Below are 19,529 nucleotides of genomic sequence, written 5' to 3' on the forward strand. Positions count from 1 at the left end.
AAGAGCTAAATTAAAGTCAGGTGAAGGGAGCTCAGATGGGACCATTGCTACTGTTGCTCAAACAACAGATTTCTGCAAAACCTTGTCCTGGAGGGAGGTCTATACTAACTCCCTTGTTGCATTAGGCACAGGACCAGAGAACAATGGAAATAGCTATCACCTGTGTCTGTGACATAATCCTTCTGTTTTAGTTGAAGGATCTGGTTCACCGTGTCTAGAGATTAAAAAATAGATTAGGGAATTGGGTGCTACCAGCCCATGCAGCCCCTTTAAAAATACCCACCCAGGTAGGCTTAGCCAGGCCACCACAGCTCAGTCTTCCCACAGCATGTATGGAGGTGGCAAATTATCTGGAGGTCTCAGGGGAAAGGAAGAAATGTGATAAACCACATTGTGTTCAGAATAGCTTACACATTTATCTTTCAAAAATTTATTGCTATAAGAACTTGCAGCTTTATTTAGGTTTTATTTCTCCCATACCTGTCTTAAAATAATGGGATTTTTTTAGCAAACTAGAATGATATCACTAAATGTATTTTGCTCTCTTCCTGAATGAAAGGAGTGGGGTTAAATATTGTCCTCTGCTGTTGCCAAGCATTGTTCTGAGACACAAAATCATCCTTCTATATGAGAAGCTGCAACAAAGGTTAAAAAAAACCCTCAGTGCCTCTTCAGAGGATTCAGTAGGTACTATCAGGATATATTCTCTCCAAAACCATGAGAACTAGTGTGATACAGCTGATAAATAAATTATAAAATTTAAGAGAAGCAAGAGAAAAGTGACGTTGCTGTTGTTATCAGAGCAGTAGCAATAACTTCTTACAGAAGGTTGAGATGTGTGTGGTATGGCTAGCTGGCAGGGAGGGCAGCATCCTTCCCCTGTTTTCTGCCCTGGAACTAGTAGTGAACTACTTATGAAAATAATAAGGATTAGACATGTTAAACTTCTGACTCCTTTGTGGTGACAATCATTAGCCAAATCAACATTGTTTTGTCAGCTCCCTGCCAGAACTAACATGATGTGGAAGAAGTCTTACATCATGTCTCTCTGTTCCCCTCTTAGCCTGGGGAATTCCATGTTCTTTAGCCGACCCTTGGTGAGGCCTTAGGCAGGACAGTGGGAAGGGGCTCCCAGTGTGCAAGGCAGAGTTTCCTGAAAGCTGCTCCTGCCTTTTGCTGTCAACTGGTGTGTTGTACTGCAGAGCCCAACTGCTGGATGTCAGAGTTATGAAAACAGTGTTATTAAGGCTGAGTTTCTCATACCAGATGGAAGCATTCTGAAAGTGAAATCTGGACCTGAATAATTTTGCTTTTAATTGGAGAAGACAGTAGTAAATCCATCATAACCTTTTTAACCTACTGAAATACTGAGTTTCATTGGGGAAATAAACATAACTGCTTCGTCTTTTCTCCTCTGCTTTTGAATGTGATGGACTGTTCTTTTTAGTTGACACACACCCCTATACCTCTCAGTGCTTTCTTTGATGTTTATTATAAGCTTTCTCTTTCTGTTTTACATTCTGTCTCTCATCTTGATATTTTTGTAATCTTTAAAATACTTATAGGCTTTTATTGTGTCATTGCAAAGCCCTCACAGTAGAGATTTCAAAAATGCTTAGTCCTTGTTAATCAATTTTCCTAGCCCCTTTGATATTTGCTGGGTATGCTACTCTTCATGTCCTTCCCAGAATCTGCCATCTTGACAGTACTGACATTCCCAGTGTGCTCAAATGTCTGCACATAAAGCCCTTGCTGAGGAGCTCTCAGTGCAGTATTACACAGCTCTGGTATGCACAGGAAGATACTATTGCCTTGCTGGGGTGGGATGTGCTGCTTCTCAGCATTCAGTTCAAATTTAACTGATTTATCCTGTTGCTGTAATTTGATGAGTAAAACTTGCTGTCCATAATCTCTGCTGTCATGTTTAGAATTGCTGCCTTGTCTACGTTTCTGAGTCTAGTGAGTATTGTTTGGGATTTATTTAAAGATTTTGACTCTAGCAGACTTGCTGTGCCCATGAAACACTTGCAAAAATTCACTGGAGAAACAAGCCTTCTTTTCAAGATAGAAATCTCTCATTTGATCTGGGGAGAGAATTAAGACTAAAAGTTAAATCCTGCAGGAGAGCTAACTGCAAATAGCATTTGTGTATGAAGTCAGATACAAAAGAAGACATGACCCAAGAAATACAGTGAATACTGAGTGGGTGGTAAAGGCACTAAAGAGCTTGAAGCTTTTTAGTGAAGTAGAAAGCAGTTCAGTGTTTAAAAAAAAAAAAAAGTCTAATAGAAAAAATATTCCTTATATTCCTTACAATTTTAAGCAATCTTAGTGATAGGAAATATTCCCTGAATAAAGGACTAGCAAAAATGTATGTCTTGGAACTTCAGAGCCAATCTGGATGCTGTCTTGAGTTTTCCATATTTTGTCTGTGTAGCTTTTACCTTTTGGTTTTAGCTATAAAGAAAATAAAGTCATATTTGCAGGTGAGAAGATAGAAATATTGTGAGTTGCTTTTCTTTTTCTTTACTGCAAAGATAGAATGTCCAGTTACATCCTAGACCTTTTGCTTTTTTAAAAGCATGGTATAGATTAGACAAATATATTTAATTTTCTTTTAACTCCAGGAGAGGTTGTCCATTGCTGTTAGTGAAAAGAGATGACTGTATGCAGGTTTATTGCACTAGTTAAGTAGCAATTTAAAAATTCAACTGTAGTCATATAACTAATTGGGCTTTGGTTACCTTGGTATAACAGCTGTTCTTTTTCCAAAGAATTCTAGGTAATCGAGTGGCAGAACTAGAAAAGAAATTAAGAACTTTGGAAATTGCTGGCTTGTGGAGTCTTCCAGGTTAGTAAAATTTCAAGCAAATAGTTTGCATTATTTAATTTTCAAGGGTATGTTTGCATTTAAGAGAAGTTTGGACGTGGTTTTTTTTAATGACAGTTACCTTGTGAATGGTCTATTCAGCACATTTCCAAAATTAGAAATGTCTAATAAATGTTAAGTGGAAAGCAAAAATCACTAGACTTTGTAAACTCTTAAGTCAAATAGGTACTGAAAATAACATGAAAAGTGCTGAAAAAAAGGTTTAAATATTGAAGTAATCAAATTATTTCCATAGACAGCAGGTGAAGAAAAAAGTGAACTATTTTATTTAAACATTGCATAAAATGATGCACAGGTCATTGGTCATTATGTTTTTCAACCAATTTTATTTATTAATTTTGTACTTCTTTTAACCACTGATTTTGTTTTTTACTGTTTTTAAATGCTTTTCTGTAGAATCATAAACTCCTAGAAATTGGAAACGTAAATGTTTCTAAATTTTCTAGTCCATCTCTCCAGAACAGGCTTATTCCCTATAGTCCCTTAAGTCTTGTATTTGGTTTTAAATTACTCAAGTAATGGGAGATTAATCTGCTTCCTAATAGACATCGTTGTTAGGAAAATGTGCAATATTTAATTTACATTTCCTTTCTTGCTTCTTTTCTTCCCATTGCACCTAATTGTGTCTTCTGTAACCACTGTAAATTATGCTACTTTGTAGGTGGTGTTGGCATCATTAGGCTTTGTTGTTTACAGATTCCTCTAAGTGCTAGTAAGTGTGGGAAAGAATGGTTTAGGCTTCTGGTTTTATGGCTCAGGTTTTTCCACCTAACTTGTACATCTAGAAGAAAACATTTGACGGAGCTGAAGAGCCCTTGTGACAAACCTGTGCTGTTCAGCTGTTTGGGCTGATGTGGTGTGGTTCTGCTTCAGCTTGCCTGTTTGGGCTTTGTCAGTCCTGCTTGACTCTTTCCAGAACTGAAGGTCCAAATCTGTTTCCACGGATTTCTCCACAGTTAGTCACCTAACATGTGTAGTGTACTTACTGCAGTTGTGCCTCCCCGCATTCTCCAAGAGATGAAGGTGAAATGTTTGTCTAAGACCTTGCTAATGTAGTTTAGTACATTACTACAAACATGTCTTTCAAACTCATTGGTTCAAGGTACTGTAGGGGTTTGTTTGTTTAGTTTTGTTTTTCAATACTAGTGTTCCATAAAATTTTTACACTAATAAATGCAGCACTTTGCATGTTTGCAAAATGTATTTTAAAAAACTGCAAGTGGGAACTTCTTGTACCATATTGATCTGTGTAGGTAAAGCATCAAATTAATGTTTATACAATAACAACTGTCTCTTTCCTTCCTTTCTTTTGCTGCCTGAAGGCCTGAGCTACAATGTCTCAGTGGGATTTGGGAGTAGGTTCTGCTTAACGTATTTTTTTAGTAACTGATCCTAGCAGTACGTTAAATATTGCCATTGCATGTAAATAAATGGAAATGTTATCTGAACATTTTTATATCCAGCAGATTAAGTTGTTCAGTCAGTTGAGTTAGATGACCACAGGAGAAATAGAGGCTGCTCTACAGGAAAGTTCATTTGCATTATGGAAAATAGTAAGAGGGGATGATCTTATATATTTTTAAAGAAATTTTACACTTGATTGTGAGTTCTGTTGAGCCCTGACATTTTGTTGATTTTTTGCTTGCCTTTTAAATCAGGAGTGCACTTTTGTTTCCAAGTGCACTCTAATCCTGGGGTTGTCAAAAAGAGCATTGCAACAACTGGTGGGTCACCAGTTTTCTTTTCAGAGTGTGTAAAGCTTCTGCTCCATAAAACAACAGTATGTAACAATTAGTGTGGGAATACCACAATGGTTTCTGCAGCTGAATATTGGCTTAGGTGAGGAGCAGAACATGGAGAGTATCTCATCTGGTCAGTCTTAAATCCAGAGTGAAAAAATATTATTTGGTTGTGAGTGGAATTTTTTTGTCACTGGAAAAAAAATGCAAATAAAAGCTGATGTTCATTCTAGCGCTGAAAGAAATGCACATTACAAATTGCAGGATTTTAATCTGAAGTTAATGTTCCTACTTAGTCATCATTGTTTATATAACATTTATAACAAACACTGTCACCATGATAATAATATCTTCCAAATGCTGTTAATATACTTGATCATATTGAAGAAAGATCTTGAATGCCTCTGGTTTTTTGTTAGGTGACATATTTGTCATCTGCTTTTTGAGAAAGCCATGAATGAACTATGGGGAAGCTAATCAACAGGAAGTGCATATTTGATTTTTGAGAAGGTAAAATTTCATTCCCTGTGGAAGTTCTGCCTACCAGACTTTATATTGCCCTGCTTAGAAAATGGGCTTTAGTTAAGTGAATCTCTTGTGAGGTTTGTTTTCATTGCTGAAAAGAAAGCAAGTTTGGGCATAGATTTGGCTTTGATTTTCTTTTTATAATCCTGCTTCCCTTAAGAAGGAAGCAGAGAATGCGATGTTCACAGAAGCATTTAATTCTTTGCTTTGTCTTGGCTACATTGTGGTTGAAATATGCACACAAATAAGTTAAATGCATTCAATAACACTACATAATGAGCGCCATTTAATTCTTTTCGCAGTCTGATGTCACTAGACATTCAGATGGGTAATTCTGTATTTTTTTAAAATCTATCATTTCCTGAAAATTCCAGATTTCCACTGAAAAAAAAGTCTAAGAAAGAGCCAACCATGACTCAGCCTTCTTCTGTGTGGGATGATAAGAGAGTTTCAATGCTACTTCTTGCGCTGCAGTAATCAGCGTGGAGCAGAGGCAGGGTAGAATTAAAGGCCTCTGCAGCTGCTGTGGCTGTAGCCAGTTACAGTGGCATAGGGTGCAGCAGAGGTTATAAGAAAATACCCAACCCTGGAGAAGAAAATGAAAAATTTACTATTACTGAAAACTTATAGGAATTTTGAGATCCGTATACTTTTCACTACAGTCCTTGAAAAATTCATTAGAGGAACATGAAGCTATATAAGTTGTGAAATTGAGCTTACACAGCAGCTAGTTGAAATTCTTTGTGTGTAATCCAGCTTCAGATCGTGATTCACAGAATGTAGTGCAGCAGTACCCTTATGTGCCTCCTTCATGAATGGATGTGAATCGCTGTTAATAAATAAATAAATATTCATCAGACTCTTTGGGTCACATCTATTGTTAAGATGTGTGGATACTGAGCTTAGCTTTATTTTCTGTAACCAGGCTGGTTTTCAGAGAAAAATAGGAAAGTAAATGTGTTTACTCTGTAAATGCTGGCTGGAAAGTCAAGAAGTATCTTTTGTGAAGCTTGTCTTGCAATCTTCAGGGACTTCAGCTCAGGCTTTACTTTTTTTTATTAAATAAATTTAAAAGCTTCTGCTTTCTACTTTCATATTAAAACCACTACCCTTTTTTTTTATTCATCATCTTTTAACTTCTTCCATGGGATTCTTTTGTATCTTTTTGGATATGTGGCTGCTTCTGATTCTGTGTGAATATCTGTTGGGTATTTTCATACCACAAGTTCCCTGTATAATTTGGTTCTTCCAACACAAAATTCCTTCACTGTTACAGGAAAGTACATTCATCTAGGAGCTTTTGCTTTTTTAAATATTGGTTGGATTTGTTTTGCATTTGTTATGTTTTTAATTAATTTTGCCTTACAGTGGGAGGGTTGTCCTCTTTGCTGTTAGTTAATGCTGGGTTTTATTACTGAATCTGGCAAAGGCAGAATTCTGATGCATACTTGACAGGGGGATCAAATATCCACAAGATTCATGCTTCAAAAGCATGAATTGCATTCATATTGCTGCAGTGTATTGCCCGACATGGCAAGGGTATAAAATGATTATTACTACCTTCAGAATCAAGATATTTGCAGCCAGTGCTCTTAAAAGGAATTAGGGATTGGAGTGGTCCAGTTAGAATCCATGGGAACAGCTTGACTTTCATTATTCCTTAGTATGCACCAGAACTTTCTCAGAGCTGGATTTATTCCAGGTATCTTCTGACCTGGTGTTCTCTTGAAAGTCTTTGTCTTGGATGGGTGATTAGATTTAGGATGTTGCCTTAAGGTGAAACGTACTAACAGATTTAGAGGGGCGAAGTGGCTGTTACATAAATGTCGTTCTCATGGAGATAAATAGAGCAGTGTCTTGCTGCCTCCCCAGCCATTACTTATCAGTTGGCACATGTTCTGGAGGCCACACAAACACCACGCTTAGCTGATCTTGCACATTTCCTGCCGTTTCCCCTCTAGGTTTAAGGTAGTGTCAGTCACTAAAAACATGAGCATCCTGAATAGTGGAGGACTTCCTAAAGGATCTGCAGGTGCTGCTTTCTGCATTGCTAAAATATGTAAACACTAAGCATCTACAGCAGAGTCCTCAGATGAAGGGTTTCTTGCACTGTTTTGTCTGCAAAAGAGCTGGAAAATTGCCTTTTTCCATTTGGTTTAAAACTAAAATGCTCAGAAATGTTTTGGGAATTTTCAGATTGAAATCCCTCCGGTTTCCCAGCAATGTGTACTTGTTTGCTCCCTCAGTTCTTAATTATGCAGTTTTTAGGGTTTTTTTAAGGAAGCATTGCAGGATAATATGTAAATCTGAAGCATAAAGCTACATAATGATGAACCTGCTTGTATCACATGAAACAGAAGAATAGAGAGTAAGAGTCAGTGCTGAACATTTGCTGGTAATAGCATGCCAGTGATCCATTACTTTGGTATCATCTGATTATTACTATTTTTAATTGAATTCAAATTGCTAATTCGATTTGCTGCATACAGCACCTGGTCTTTCAAAATCTGGCCTTTACTCAGTACTGCAGATAAAAAAATGCAGCTTTTCTGCCTTTGCCTAGCATATTGTGGCTCCAGTACAGAGTATTTTTTTTTCCCATGCTGTGAAAGGATCATTTGAGATGCTTTTCCTGTTTTGTACTTTTCAATATCATTGTTAAAAATTTGTAGGGAACATCACTGATGCACAGTGGTTGTAATTGGTGAGCCAGCAGTTCTAACAGTGTGATTGTTCCAGGTGGGAAGGATACGATAACATTCAGTGACCCAGCCCTGCCTGTGATACAGCGGTCCAGGTCACCCTTGTTAGCGTTTGCTGATAAGCCTCAGAGAACTGAAGTACAAGGTGAGCACCTGGGACATAAGAACATGATGAGAGCTGAGCACTCATTTCTTTCCAAATAAAATGTAATAAATTTTCATGCTGGGATAGCAGAAGGCAAAGTTTCAGTGATCGTAGAGATTGAATACATCATATGCAAGTAAAACAGATAGATGGTCCCAGTACAAATAGCAAAGAAATGACTGAAAAGTTACTATTGAATGGATTGCTAAGGCTAGGGATCAGGTCTTACACCTCAGAGAATTTTCCTGCCAGATAACATGACACTGTGTGAAGTTATTCATGCCATCTGTGTTGCAGTTAACTGATTCCTGCACTTTTCCCCTCAGTTAAAATGCACAGTAGGAAGCAGTCTGTGGAACTGGTTTAGCACTTTCCTGCATTATAGGTGATGTCTAGATGAATGGCTTCCTGATTGCACATGTTAAATTGAAATACCCAACTCATTTTCCCAGAGAAATTGACTGCTTTTTTCATAGTCTTACATGTGTTTTGTTAAAAATCCTTCTCCAGTAGCAAGCTTTAACATCTCCCCAAAGTCAAGCTTAACGTTATTTGACAGTTGCTGATAACCTTGATATGTTTTTCCTTAGTTTTTCATAATGGATGGGAGATGGATTATTATATTTGCTTATTGGCATTTGGATAAAGTCTTTAATGGGCATAACATTATGATATGCCCAGATCTTTCTCAGCTAACCATGAAGCATCATAAACAATTTATTTGTTAGTCCTGAAACTAAATAGATTCTGGCTTAATTTTGACTTTATAGTCCATGTCATTATCTGATAAAATGTGACAGCAAGGCTGATCTTTTTTTACGATCTTGATCAGATGATATTTTTGCTAAAAATAAGAAGTGAAACTGTAATGAATGGTTCTCTGGTGAGTAATAATAACTCATAAATATCCATTTTTTTACCTACTTAAATGTTGACTTTTAATTAAATCTGCAGTTTTTGAAACTATTTACTTGGTGGCATTATGCTCTTTTCTTTCCATATTTGTCCTAGGTGAGGCTGGTATTACAGTTATGATTACAGGGTGGTCAGACAGGCAGTCTGATCTGCCTGTCACATCTCATCAGACCCTCTTGTTGTTGCTTTGTAACACTGCCAAACCTTAACTCTGGGCTGAAGCTTTCCATGTTGTGTTTTCTACGTCAGCTAATTTTTTTTTTTTAAGATAGCCAAATAATTTTTTGTGTGTGTATGTTAAATACTGATGACCACATGGAATTTTGGTGGGCCTTTTTTGTCTTTTGTATGTTTGAATTTGGGTTGGTTTTTTTTTTTTTTTTCCCCCTGTATCTATAATTATAGGAATTTGAAATCTAGGGAAAAGGTTTCCAGCCTGAGGAAGCACTCTGGAGTTTCTACCTCATTCTGCATGATTCACTTACAAATCTCATCTGCTAAAAACAAACAAGTTATTCTGTTGATCTTAATTTGTGCCACCAGTGCTGGTAAAACTCTGTATGTGCGATTCCTTTGAGATAAAATAAACTTAGAGGGGAAAAAAAACTGGAGCAGAGTGGGAAGAAAGGCCAAGATCAGGACTCGAGTAGATGGGGTTTGACAAAGTTGATGGAGTCTGAGTGAGGAGGGACTTGCATGTGGCTGAGCAGAGGTCAGAGCACAGCAGGAGTGAGGAATCAGAACACTGGCAGTGAAAGCAAGGTGTGATTAAAAAATATTGAAAAGTGGATGAAAAATGGGCAGAGTGAGTATAGGGGCTGGATAAACAAGGGGATATGGAGCAGGAACAGAAAGATAGGCAGGGGAAGAGAAGAACAGAAGTAAACAGCCTTGGATAGGAAAGGACAGACCAGGATTAGACCTGTGGCAGTCATAGGGAGAATCAGCTCCCACTAGGTCATCTCCTTTTCTCCTCTCTGTCCCATGACCATAATGAGAGCCAAGGTTAATGATAGAAATTCAGTCATCAAACTGGAGCAGGTTAAGAAATTACTGTTCTGCCTACACTAACAGCTTGGGTTTCCCCTTATCTATGTCCCAATATATCTGATAACCTGCAGTGAGAACTGAGACAAAAGTTATATCTGTGGGCCAACTTTTTGGTGGCATAAATGAGCACATATCTATGACCAGCTGTGCAGGGGACACCATAGTTTCTAGGAGTAGGTGACACAACAGCTGCTGTTCCAAATACCCCAGATGCTTTTTCTGAAGGATGTTTGGGGCTGCTATTTTCCCTTCAAAGCCTGAAAAGGAGGCAGTGTGTTTTCACCTGTGGGGCATATCCCTGTGCTTGGAGTCACACAGCTCCTCTGCAGTCAGTATCTGTATGGGAATGGTGCCTGTTTGACTCAAGAAATCTTCTTAGCTTTTGAACAAACACTTATTCTTCATCAGAACATTTTATAATGCATCAAGTGTTGCTCTAGCTAGATCTGTAGATAATCAGAGGCTTTTGCAGGCTTTTTTTATCCAGTCTATCTGCTTACCCTGGCCTCATCAAAGCCTCCTTTAATCTGCACTTGTTATCATTGTTTCATTTAAGCTGGATGGTGGATGTCTGTAAGATCTACTGTGCAGTTCCTATGTGAACATGCATAATGACAGAGTACAATCATATGAATTCAAGCCTGTCCTGTGCCACGAAATCTCCCTTTATCCGATGCACAGGATGGATAGTGTCATGGGATGGATTGTACCTGAGCATCTCAGCTGCTAATGAACAGCTGCTCAGGGTTTTTCCCCTCCATCGTTGAATGCCTTGTCCCTCCTGTACTGCCTGGGTGCTATTTCAGGCATACCCTGAAGAAAACAGAGCTGTTCTTCTATGAACTTTTCTCTGGTGATTTAGTGCTTTGAGACAATTTGTCTTCAGAGAGTGCAGCAAGGTGATAGGTTGGTGTTTTTCTACTGTAAGAGAGAGGAAACTGAGGAATGCAAAGAGGAAGGTAGAGTCCCTGCTAACTTCAAGTGCTAGTTGGAGCTACATACATTTTGCCTCATTTGGAACACTTTGATGTACAGCACAAGCAGAGCAGTACTGCACATCAAGCTCCTAGTTTTCCAGCTGACTTCTCAGATAATGAGGCTTAGATCCAGTGGGTGATCACCTTTTAAAAGTTAATTTATCCGTGCCTTTTCCACAGACTTAAATTCCAGCTCTTCAGAGTTCATTCCTAGCTTTGTTGATGGCAGTAAAGAGTGTCTGCTCCCCTCATGCCAACCCTGGTCTCATTCACTCAGTAGCTCCCAAGTTGTAAGTGAGGCGGGTATTATAGAGACAGTAGGCTGGTCCTCTGCAGCCAGACAGTCCCATTCTTATGTGAAGCAGGATTCCTGTGGGAGAAATGGAGTAAATTCTTAAATACTAAAATGAAATGTGTCTGCACAACAAGAGTAATTTTAAGCTCTCAAGGCAGAGTTGTTTCTGGCATTTCCTAATTTTTCTTACTTTACTTTGCAAGCTTATTTTTAGTGAGGTTTCCTGTCCTTTAATGGGCACATTAAAGGACACTTTCACAAGGGTGTTTGTTTGCACATTGATTTTTTTTCTCTATTTTGACTCTTTTTTCAATGTTTGCATTTTAGTATAATGTTATACTTAAAATTCTTGTGCTGCTGCTTTGTTTTATGCTGTTACCCTGATCAAAGTAATCTTTTATGTTTGGAGAAATGTTGGAGGACCAATAACAAAACTTCATTATTGGATGAAAACCTGTGAAAAGCTCCAAATAAATGGAGCTCATGTTAACCGCTGAAACTGGTAGTGATGGGGGGATTAATGGTAAGCTGTGCCAAAAATTTCCATAGCTAAGTGTCTTGCTTGGAGTTGATATTCCTCTAGAAAAGTTTTCCTGACCTTGCTGTTCTACAGTATGGTACTGTCTGACTTTTGGAATTGTTGATATTCAGGGAAAGATAGGTTCCAAAACAAGGCCAGGTCCAGCAAGAAACTTAGTGTTGATTCTTTATTGTCTAAGAAATAGGCCTGGGAGGGATAGGGAAGCACTCTTAAAAATTCCTTACTGAGATAAACATCTCTCTGGTCCAGCACTGGTTGTAATATTCTTCAGATCAGATATATAACAAATGCCTCCAAATGACTTGAGTATCCTGCTGTTCCATTTCTCTTTCAGCAGAACAGAAGGGAGAACGTGATGAAACTTACACTGTTGCAAGTGAATCTCTGGCTCCAGAGGGAACAAACTTAAATAACAGAATCCAAAATAAACATTTTTACCCTTCATTACCCCAGCTGCCTTCTGAGGAAGAAGACAAAAACAAGCTTGGAAATCAGATAATTAAACTGACAGTTGCAGAACTGGAAGGGAAAAGAGGAGGCACTCCTGTGGGGGAGCAGAACGTGGGAGTTGAAGCAGAGCTTAATGATTCATCAGAGGCAGAGTTCCCACTTTCCAGCCCTGATCCATCTGACCCCACAGATCCCTCAAACTCTGAGAATGAACGAACAGGTGAAACCGAGGCCCTGAAAGACAATGACAAAACCTTAGAGAGAGATTGTGAAATTCCAAATGAAAGAGAGGATCAAAATAGCAGCACCATAGATGTGGTGCATACTGAGGATGCTGGAAGGCATGGAGGGCTCAGTGTTCAAACTGCAGACACAAATAACAGCTTTGAGGAGCTCTGTGAATCTGAAAACAAGAAACCATCTGATGCCGCTGAAAACCGTGAATATTTGGATAACAGTTTGGCTTGAGGTATGAAATCCAGGCCCTCAAGCATCTCACTGTAATCCATGTGCAGTGTCTGTGCTGTTGCTGATATAATCAGTAAAATATTGTGCTGTAGGGTTGATTATTTTATACTGAACTGTTAATAATTCTTTAAAAAATATGTTTTTCTGTTAGTTCTGGCTGTAGTGTACCAAAACTAAATTACCTAAGGGAAAGAATTCATGATGAGGTTTAGTCAGTTGGTTTTTTTGTAATGATTTGAAGTTTCTATATAGATTGATGTAATTTACATTAGTGTAGGAAAGATGCCAGTGATAATGATTTATCTTATCACTAGGCTCCTGAAACATGTATGGTCCTAGTGCTGGACTCTATTTTAATGTTGAGAAATGTCTCTCAAGGATGAAAAATTTGGAGTGATAAATTGAGAAGCATCTTAAGGCTGCGAGCTTTTGCTTCTTTCTCAGACTGTGTTCTGCTTCTCTTTACATACAGTGACTGTCAGTACATCCCTAGTATAAGGTCACTATTCCTTTAGAGGAAGTTTCTGAAAACCATCCCTGCATGTATATAGTTCTCTCATTACAAACCTTTACACCTTTGTATTTTGTCAACTGTACACAATTTTTCCTTTCCTCTCCCAGCTCATCTCATGAAAATGAAGCAAGTTATTTCACCAGATACTGAGAGCCCAATTTAATGAAGCTCTGAAGGAAACAGCATCAGAGAAGTCAGAAGTCTTACTGTAAGAAACAGCAATGCTGTTCTAAAGCAGAGAAAACAGCAAGAGGAGAACCAGTTCAGCTTACTTGGCTGTCAGTTTCTGGAATTGCATTCCTCTACTTACAGGATCTGGAACGGGCCCTTGGGCTTAGTTAATGGGTGATAGGTTTCAGCCTACTCCATCTGTGCTCTCATTTCTGAAGGAATGTTGTGTCTTTTTTATTTTCTTATTACTTGGAATTAAGGGTAGCTCTTCCTTTCCTCCTCATTTCACCAGTCTGTGGTATGACAGAAGGATTATTTGCATTGTTGCCACTTTTTTAAACTTCTCTTGAAGAGGTTTAGTCATAGAAAAACATTCCTATAATAATGGGGGAAAAGGGAGCTGCTGTGTCATTCCCTGGCTTGGTCCTGATGCTGGAGCTGTGCCACTCTGCTTCTAGGAAGGCAGCAATGAGGGAATACTTAACGTTGAAGTTGGCAGCTGTTGGGGAAGGGGAGGCAGGTCTTTCCTCTCCTGTTTGTAGCATAAGGAATAGTCTCTGCAGCTGTGGAACTTCTGAGGGCCAGCAGCCATCAAGGCAATTTTTCTGCTGGCTTGGGACCTAATTGTCTGTAAATGTTCATTTCTCACTCCTAGAACTTGAAACCAATCAGAGAGAATTAAAGCAAATTTAATAAAATACTACTAATAAAAAGGGAAATCCCTCCCAGACTGAGTACTTCTTTGACAAATAACTGCCAGCTGCAAGTTTTTACAGCCCACTTGTCAGCTACTGCATAAAGAGAGTTTATATTAGCAGTACTGACAAACTCTTCTGTATGTGTAAGATGAGGTAGCAGGTGCTGCCATAATCAAGGTGTCAGAGCCCATGAATGGTTCGTATTCAGAAGAAGAAAGGCTGTATGTAAATTATTACATATAAATATAAGGAGTGATAGTCAGAAGGTGGAAAATGTGGCTTGTCTCTGTTCTCATGTGTTTTCCCTAGCAGGTGCATTTGTGTAACCCTTTCAGTGTCTGTCTGCAGGATACAAAGCCATACTTACAGTGCTCTTCAAATATGTGTACTTTGTCTTTAAGGGTAATTGGACATTGCAGCATTCCACTGATGTTAAGAAGCAGACCTTAGGAATAAAAGTTATATAAATAGTTAAGCGTATTAGGGACACGAAGCAGTAAAATGTTTTTATTTTGTTATCTTGCTCACCATTAAAATTCCACATTACCTGAAAAAAACCCAAGAGTTTACATGTTTGAAAGAGTGTTAAGATGTTCCCAGTAATTGTAACTGACTCATTTTTGTGACGGTCTGAAGAAAAATAGCTGTAGAAACTAAAATCTCCAGGAGAATGTGCAGGATTTTTTCTAATGCCTGAATGTCACATGAAGTAGCATTTTGTTTGAGATCTATTTTTTCCATCCTTCACAGACTGATCCTGCACAGAGCAAAATATCAATGCAGTCAGAACCGAGGCAAGCAAATAGGAGGTCAAGATTTCATGTGCTGAGCTCAAAAACATTGAGGGTCTTTTACTATTTCCCTGCCCTGTGTCTTTCCTGACCCAGAGAGGTGAGAATGAGCATTTTGCTCACAGTCCCTTAACAGCCAGTTAATGCTATTAGTTAATGAAGAGCTTGGTGTAAGGTTGAAGCAATGCTGGATCAACAGCTTTTTAGTGCCTCATGTGCTGATTATTTTCTGTGAGAGCATATGATGTACAACCCAACAATTAGGGAGTCTTGATAAATGTCCTCACACCATTCTCCCTCTTAGATGTAATTTTTAAATCTTTGCAATCACTGAATTCCAGTAAGACACATTAGATCTCTGAAAACCTCATTTCCAGTGTGATGACACTGCTGCAATTCTGGCCCTTTGCTTTCTCTTCTAGCAAATGTGTATTCTAGCTACATTTTTAGCTTTATCCCAGGAATACAAGACCTCAAAGCAAGGAGACTTGTAAAAGTAAGACATTGTTGCTGCACTAGGTGATAAGTAATTTAATATTCTTGTCAGTATCTTCCTCGAATATTGCTTTAATTGATATTGTTGTGCTAATATAACTTTTTTTTTTTTTCCCCAGTAAATTTAACTAGTGGTTTTTTGTGGACTCAACTTTACCTTAGATTTGGAGGGGTTGGTTTTGGTTTTTGTTTTTTAAGACCTGTGTTCCCTTTTTCTGCTACTTTAGAAGTGCAGAAATCACAACCAGACATGTAAGCCTGTCTGGTCTTGGGCTTTGGGTAAGCGAACTGGGAAGGGAATTTTGTGGCAGGAGTATGGAAAAGCTGCATTTCACAAACTGATTTTAAGGAGGCTGTCGTACCTAAGGGTGAAGTCATGCATTATGTGTGAGAGGGATTTCATTTGAAAGTATGATAATGTGGTTATTGGAAAAATAATGTTCATTGAATTTGTAAAATAAGTGTGTGAAAATGACAGATTAAGAAGTATCTTTTAGAATGCTGCTTCTTTTCTAAGTGAGACTATTTTTAAGCATATGGGAATTTGTATAATAAAGACAGTGGAATTTCTTTAATCCCTGTGAGCTCAGGAATGTATTTCAGAATCTTAACTGAGATTAAGTTGAAAATCTGCTGCATTTCTAAAAGATAGCATTTTGTTTACCAGCTTCTGTTTTGTAGTTTGCTTTCTAAATTATGCAGTTTAATTTATTTGCAAACTAGTCTTTTGTTGCTGCCCGGATTAACAGCACAATGTGGTTAAACTATATTAATAAATTTTGTCATCTTTAATAAAAATATTTACAGATACACTTGTTCTACCTGCTTGTTTCCTTTTCTCTTCTTAATATAAGATGAATGATAACCGTGGAGTGGTGTTTTAATATCGAGTTGTGTTAAATTTAAAAAGTAAAGCCTTATTAAGTTAATTATCTTACTTAAATCTTTTCACTGTCACTTCTTCCTGCCCAAACTGACTTTGTTCCTACAGTTTTGTATGAAGTAAAACACTCAGTATTTTTTTTGCTTTGAAAATAATATCTCTCCCTGATCTGCTAACTTTATCATCATTGTCTAAGTAGCTTTATAACTTTTGTATATAACTTTGCTACTAACAGGCACAGACTGGAGACTTACAGAAGCAGAATAACTTAATGGATCTCAAGTTCAACACAGAAATTTCTGTACTTTCCCTTGTTTCTAGGGGAAGTCCACTACCAAGGTCTTGCAACACAACACCCAACACTGTTAACAGCAGGGAGACCTTTTTGCTCTCAAGTTGGTGCCTAACTACAGAAGAGTGTTTAATGAGAGGCAAATTCTTACTTTTTTCCTTTAGCATCTAACAGTCCATTAAAAGCCCCTTGCAGTGCAGAGATTCTTTAGCCCACACACCCTGCACTCTTGCTTACATGCATTCAGCTTCCAAACTGCATAAAAGGGAATCTTTTCTCCTTCAAGAAAACACTCACAATGTTGAGCTGATGCTGGTTTTATTGATGGGCTTACATAAAGGAAGCTCTACAAAAGTGATATACATTTCATAGAGGAGCAAGCAAATAGGAATCCTTTAGCCATATATCTTAGTGGGCAACAGCACAGCCTGAGTTACTTTGTGCTGCCCAGGCTGTAGCTGGCATTTTGGATTTCCCCTAAGCCTGGTTGTACGTTCTTCTGTTGAGCCCTCTCTTCTTCTTGTCCATAACCTCAGGCAGCTTCTCTTCCCACAAGTTCTTGTTGCTTATCCCAATCACACAGCAAGCCAGACGTTTCCCAGCATTTCCATTTTCCAAACTGGCTTTATTATTGCCCTTGCCCATGTCATCTTCCTGCTCATGGATCACAACAGATCTGCCCATGATGGAATATGGACCAAAGACCGTGGCAAAGAGGTTTGTTTTGTATTTTCTGATTTTGCCTTCTTTAGGAAGGAAGTTGCCAAAATCTCCTGGGTGCCGAGGGTGATTCACTCTGAAAGGGTTGTAGTGTCCCCCTGTAGAATCACAGCCATTGCTGAGGTCTCCAAGCTCGTGGATGTGTATAGCTCTGCTGGATTGATTGTTATCCAGTGGAAACCCATCCAAATAAAATAAGGCTTCCAGTCTTCCATATGAGTAACTCTGCCTGAATAAGACTTGTCCAGTCACTTGTGGCTTGTCAGCATCTATTTTGGAGCTGGGCTTCATTTCACAAGTGGCGTAAATCATCCCATCAGTGTCATTACCACGTATTATTGGGTAGAGCAAATTCTGCCAGAGGTCGTTCACTTGTTTTTGTATTTCATGCAATGACTCCTGGCGTGGGTCAGTTTCCTTGTCTGTCATGACACCAGAGGCAGCCAGGGTGAGCCCAGTGACCAGAGAAAGAATCAGAAACATCTTGGCAGTTTCAAGCCTGCAAAAGATACAGAAGGTACAAAGAATTCAGGGCGTTTTGCAGCAGTATGGCTGAAGAGAAAGCTCCCCACCGGCTGTGTGTGCCTGAGTGAAACAGCTGGAACACGGTCCCAGGGGACTGCTGCTTGCTAAACCTGTCTAATGTGATGAACTGAAACTCAATCAGAATGCATACATGTATTTAAACACATACAACCAGCACCCATGGCTAAAAGAAATTCTAGTGATTACATATTTTAAATTAGATCTTCATCTCAAAAACTACCTCTGTTTCCCTGCAAGAAGCAGGCAAGCCAAAATGTTTTAAAATCTATTTCTGAGTTTGTATTTTTGTATTGTAGAAAAGTAGGCTCTTCAACAAATTCCAGCAAGGCAGTTTGCCAGGAAGTTTTTTCTTGGTCCATCTACTTAACCATTAGTTAGGCATTACAAACAAAAAGCAAAAATCCAACAAGTTGATTACCTTGCAGAACCCCTCAGTAGTAGCTCTTCACCTCTGCTCCCCTAAACCGAGATGTGACGGGACACAAGGCCAGAGCTGCTTGAAGGTGATGCTTATAGAAACTGCGTGTTTGTGTAGAAATTAGGTAACGCTGGCTCAGGGGAGGCGGGAGAGATGTGGGAGGGGAGGGAGGCGGGGACGGAGGGAAGAAGGAAGGGAGGGGAGAAAGTTCTAGGCATTTTTGCTTTGGGCAGGGTGAATATTTTATCCTTTCCTGGTGAGTTTGTTAGTCTGACTCTCGGTCCTCACAGGCATTAAAAAAAAAAATATAGCCACAAAACTTTGAAATTAATCTGCCTTTTGGTGACTTCATGCACTCATCTAAAACAAGTGAATTTGAGCAGGCAGAGAGGGGAAAGGGAGAAGCTTTATAAAGGCACAACTGGGCAGTTTGCTCACTTGTGTGCTGGTTGTCTAGAGGTAGTTTGCATTTTTGTTTTTTCATTAATCAAAATCAAAACCGGTGCTTGGGCAACATAAACTGTTCTACGTGGATGTATACAAAAGTTTTTGTGGATTTAGAAACAGTTTAAAGTGTATATGTTGAGGTACATACATGTCAATGAAGTTTTGGGGTTAGCATCTTCTCTTCTATATCTGCTCCACTGAAGCCTTTCTGCTTTTTTTTTCCTTTTTTTTTTAAGTAGCAGTGATTTCTTTCCTGAGAGAGAAGTAAGCGGTACTGAGGGAGTGCAACATCAGACTGAGGTGCAGAGAAATTTCTCAGAAGCTGGCTGGAGCAGGGAGAGTTCACATGTGTTTCATCATCCCATGAACTAAGAAATGCTCTTCTCTCAGGGGCATTGCCCTCCCCGCAGCGCTTCCCAGTGATGTAGCTGAAATGTGGATTTGGCTGTAGCAAGATCAGTTTGACAGGGTGAGATTTCTGTGGAGAGAATAGAGGAGCTCTTACTACTCTGAAGCAATTCTTAATACAAGAAAATTGCAAAGAAAATCCCTTTACCCAGTTCACGTCTTCTGCCAGCTGGGTAAGGAATGGGACTGTCAGCTTCTGCAATGGTAAAATCATGTGTGTTAATCTTACCAGTATCATATACTACATCAGATCCTAGATACTCAGTTATGTGAGAGAGACAATTTTTTTTCTTTATGTATGAGGGAGAGTAGAGCTAAAGGAATGTCAACTACTCGGATCATTAGCCAGGGAAATACAGAATTAACTAACTTCATTTTTGAATATTGGGATATTGAATGTGTTACTTTAGCTCTGGGCTCAGTTCCTAATATGTGTAACAGGACAGCTG

At 38.8% G+C, this 19,529-nt stretch overlaps 2 protein-coding genes across 6 annotated transcripts in view; one reads left to right on the forward strand and one right to left on the reverse strand.

Annotated features, from left to right (window-relative positions):
- Window positions 1-16,176, forward strand: part of CCDC149 (coiled-coil domain containing 149) — a 51,008-nt gene extending 34,832 nt beyond the window's left edge. For 2 of the 5 annotated variants that reach the window (XM_059845068.1, XM_059845072.1), the window contains 4 exons: window positions 2,775-2,851; window positions 7,894-8,001; window positions 12,114-12,698; window positions 13,319-16,176. In XM_059845068.1, coding sequence (XP_059701051.1) covers window positions 2,775-2,851; window positions 7,894-8,001; window positions 12,114-12,697 — 769 coding nt within the window. In that variant the 3' untranslated portion in view covers window position 12,698; window positions 13,319-16,176. The remainder of the gene's footprint in view (window positions 1-2,774; window positions 2,852-7,893; window positions 8,002-12,113; window positions 12,699-13,318) is intronic. The other 3 variants (XM_059845069.1, XM_059845070.1, XM_059845071.1) reach the window with 3 other exon arrangements.
- Window positions 16,177-16,842: 666 nt separating this feature from the next.
- Window positions 16,843-18,386, reverse strand: SOD3 (superoxide dismutase 3). Its single transcript, XM_059845073.1, has 2 exons — window positions 18,226-18,386; window positions 16,843-17,760 (listed from the first exon to the last, which is right to left on the reverse strand). Exon 2 carries the CDS (start codon window positions 17,742-17,744, stop codon window positions 17,019-17,021), a length of 726 nt encoding a protein of 241 aa, XP_059701056.1. The 5' UTR covers window positions 17,745-17,760; window positions 18,226-18,386; the 3' UTR covers window positions 16,843-17,018.
- Window positions 18,387-19,529: the final 1,143 nt, after the last annotated feature.

The sequence above is a fragment of the Haemorhous mexicanus genome, chromosome 4 (genome assembly GCF_027477595.1).
Source record: "Haemorhous mexicanus isolate bHaeMex1 chromosome 4, bHaeMex1.pri, whole genome shotgun sequence".
NCBI lineage: Eukaryota > Metazoa > Chordata > Aves > Passeriformes > Fringillidae > Haemorhous > Haemorhous mexicanus.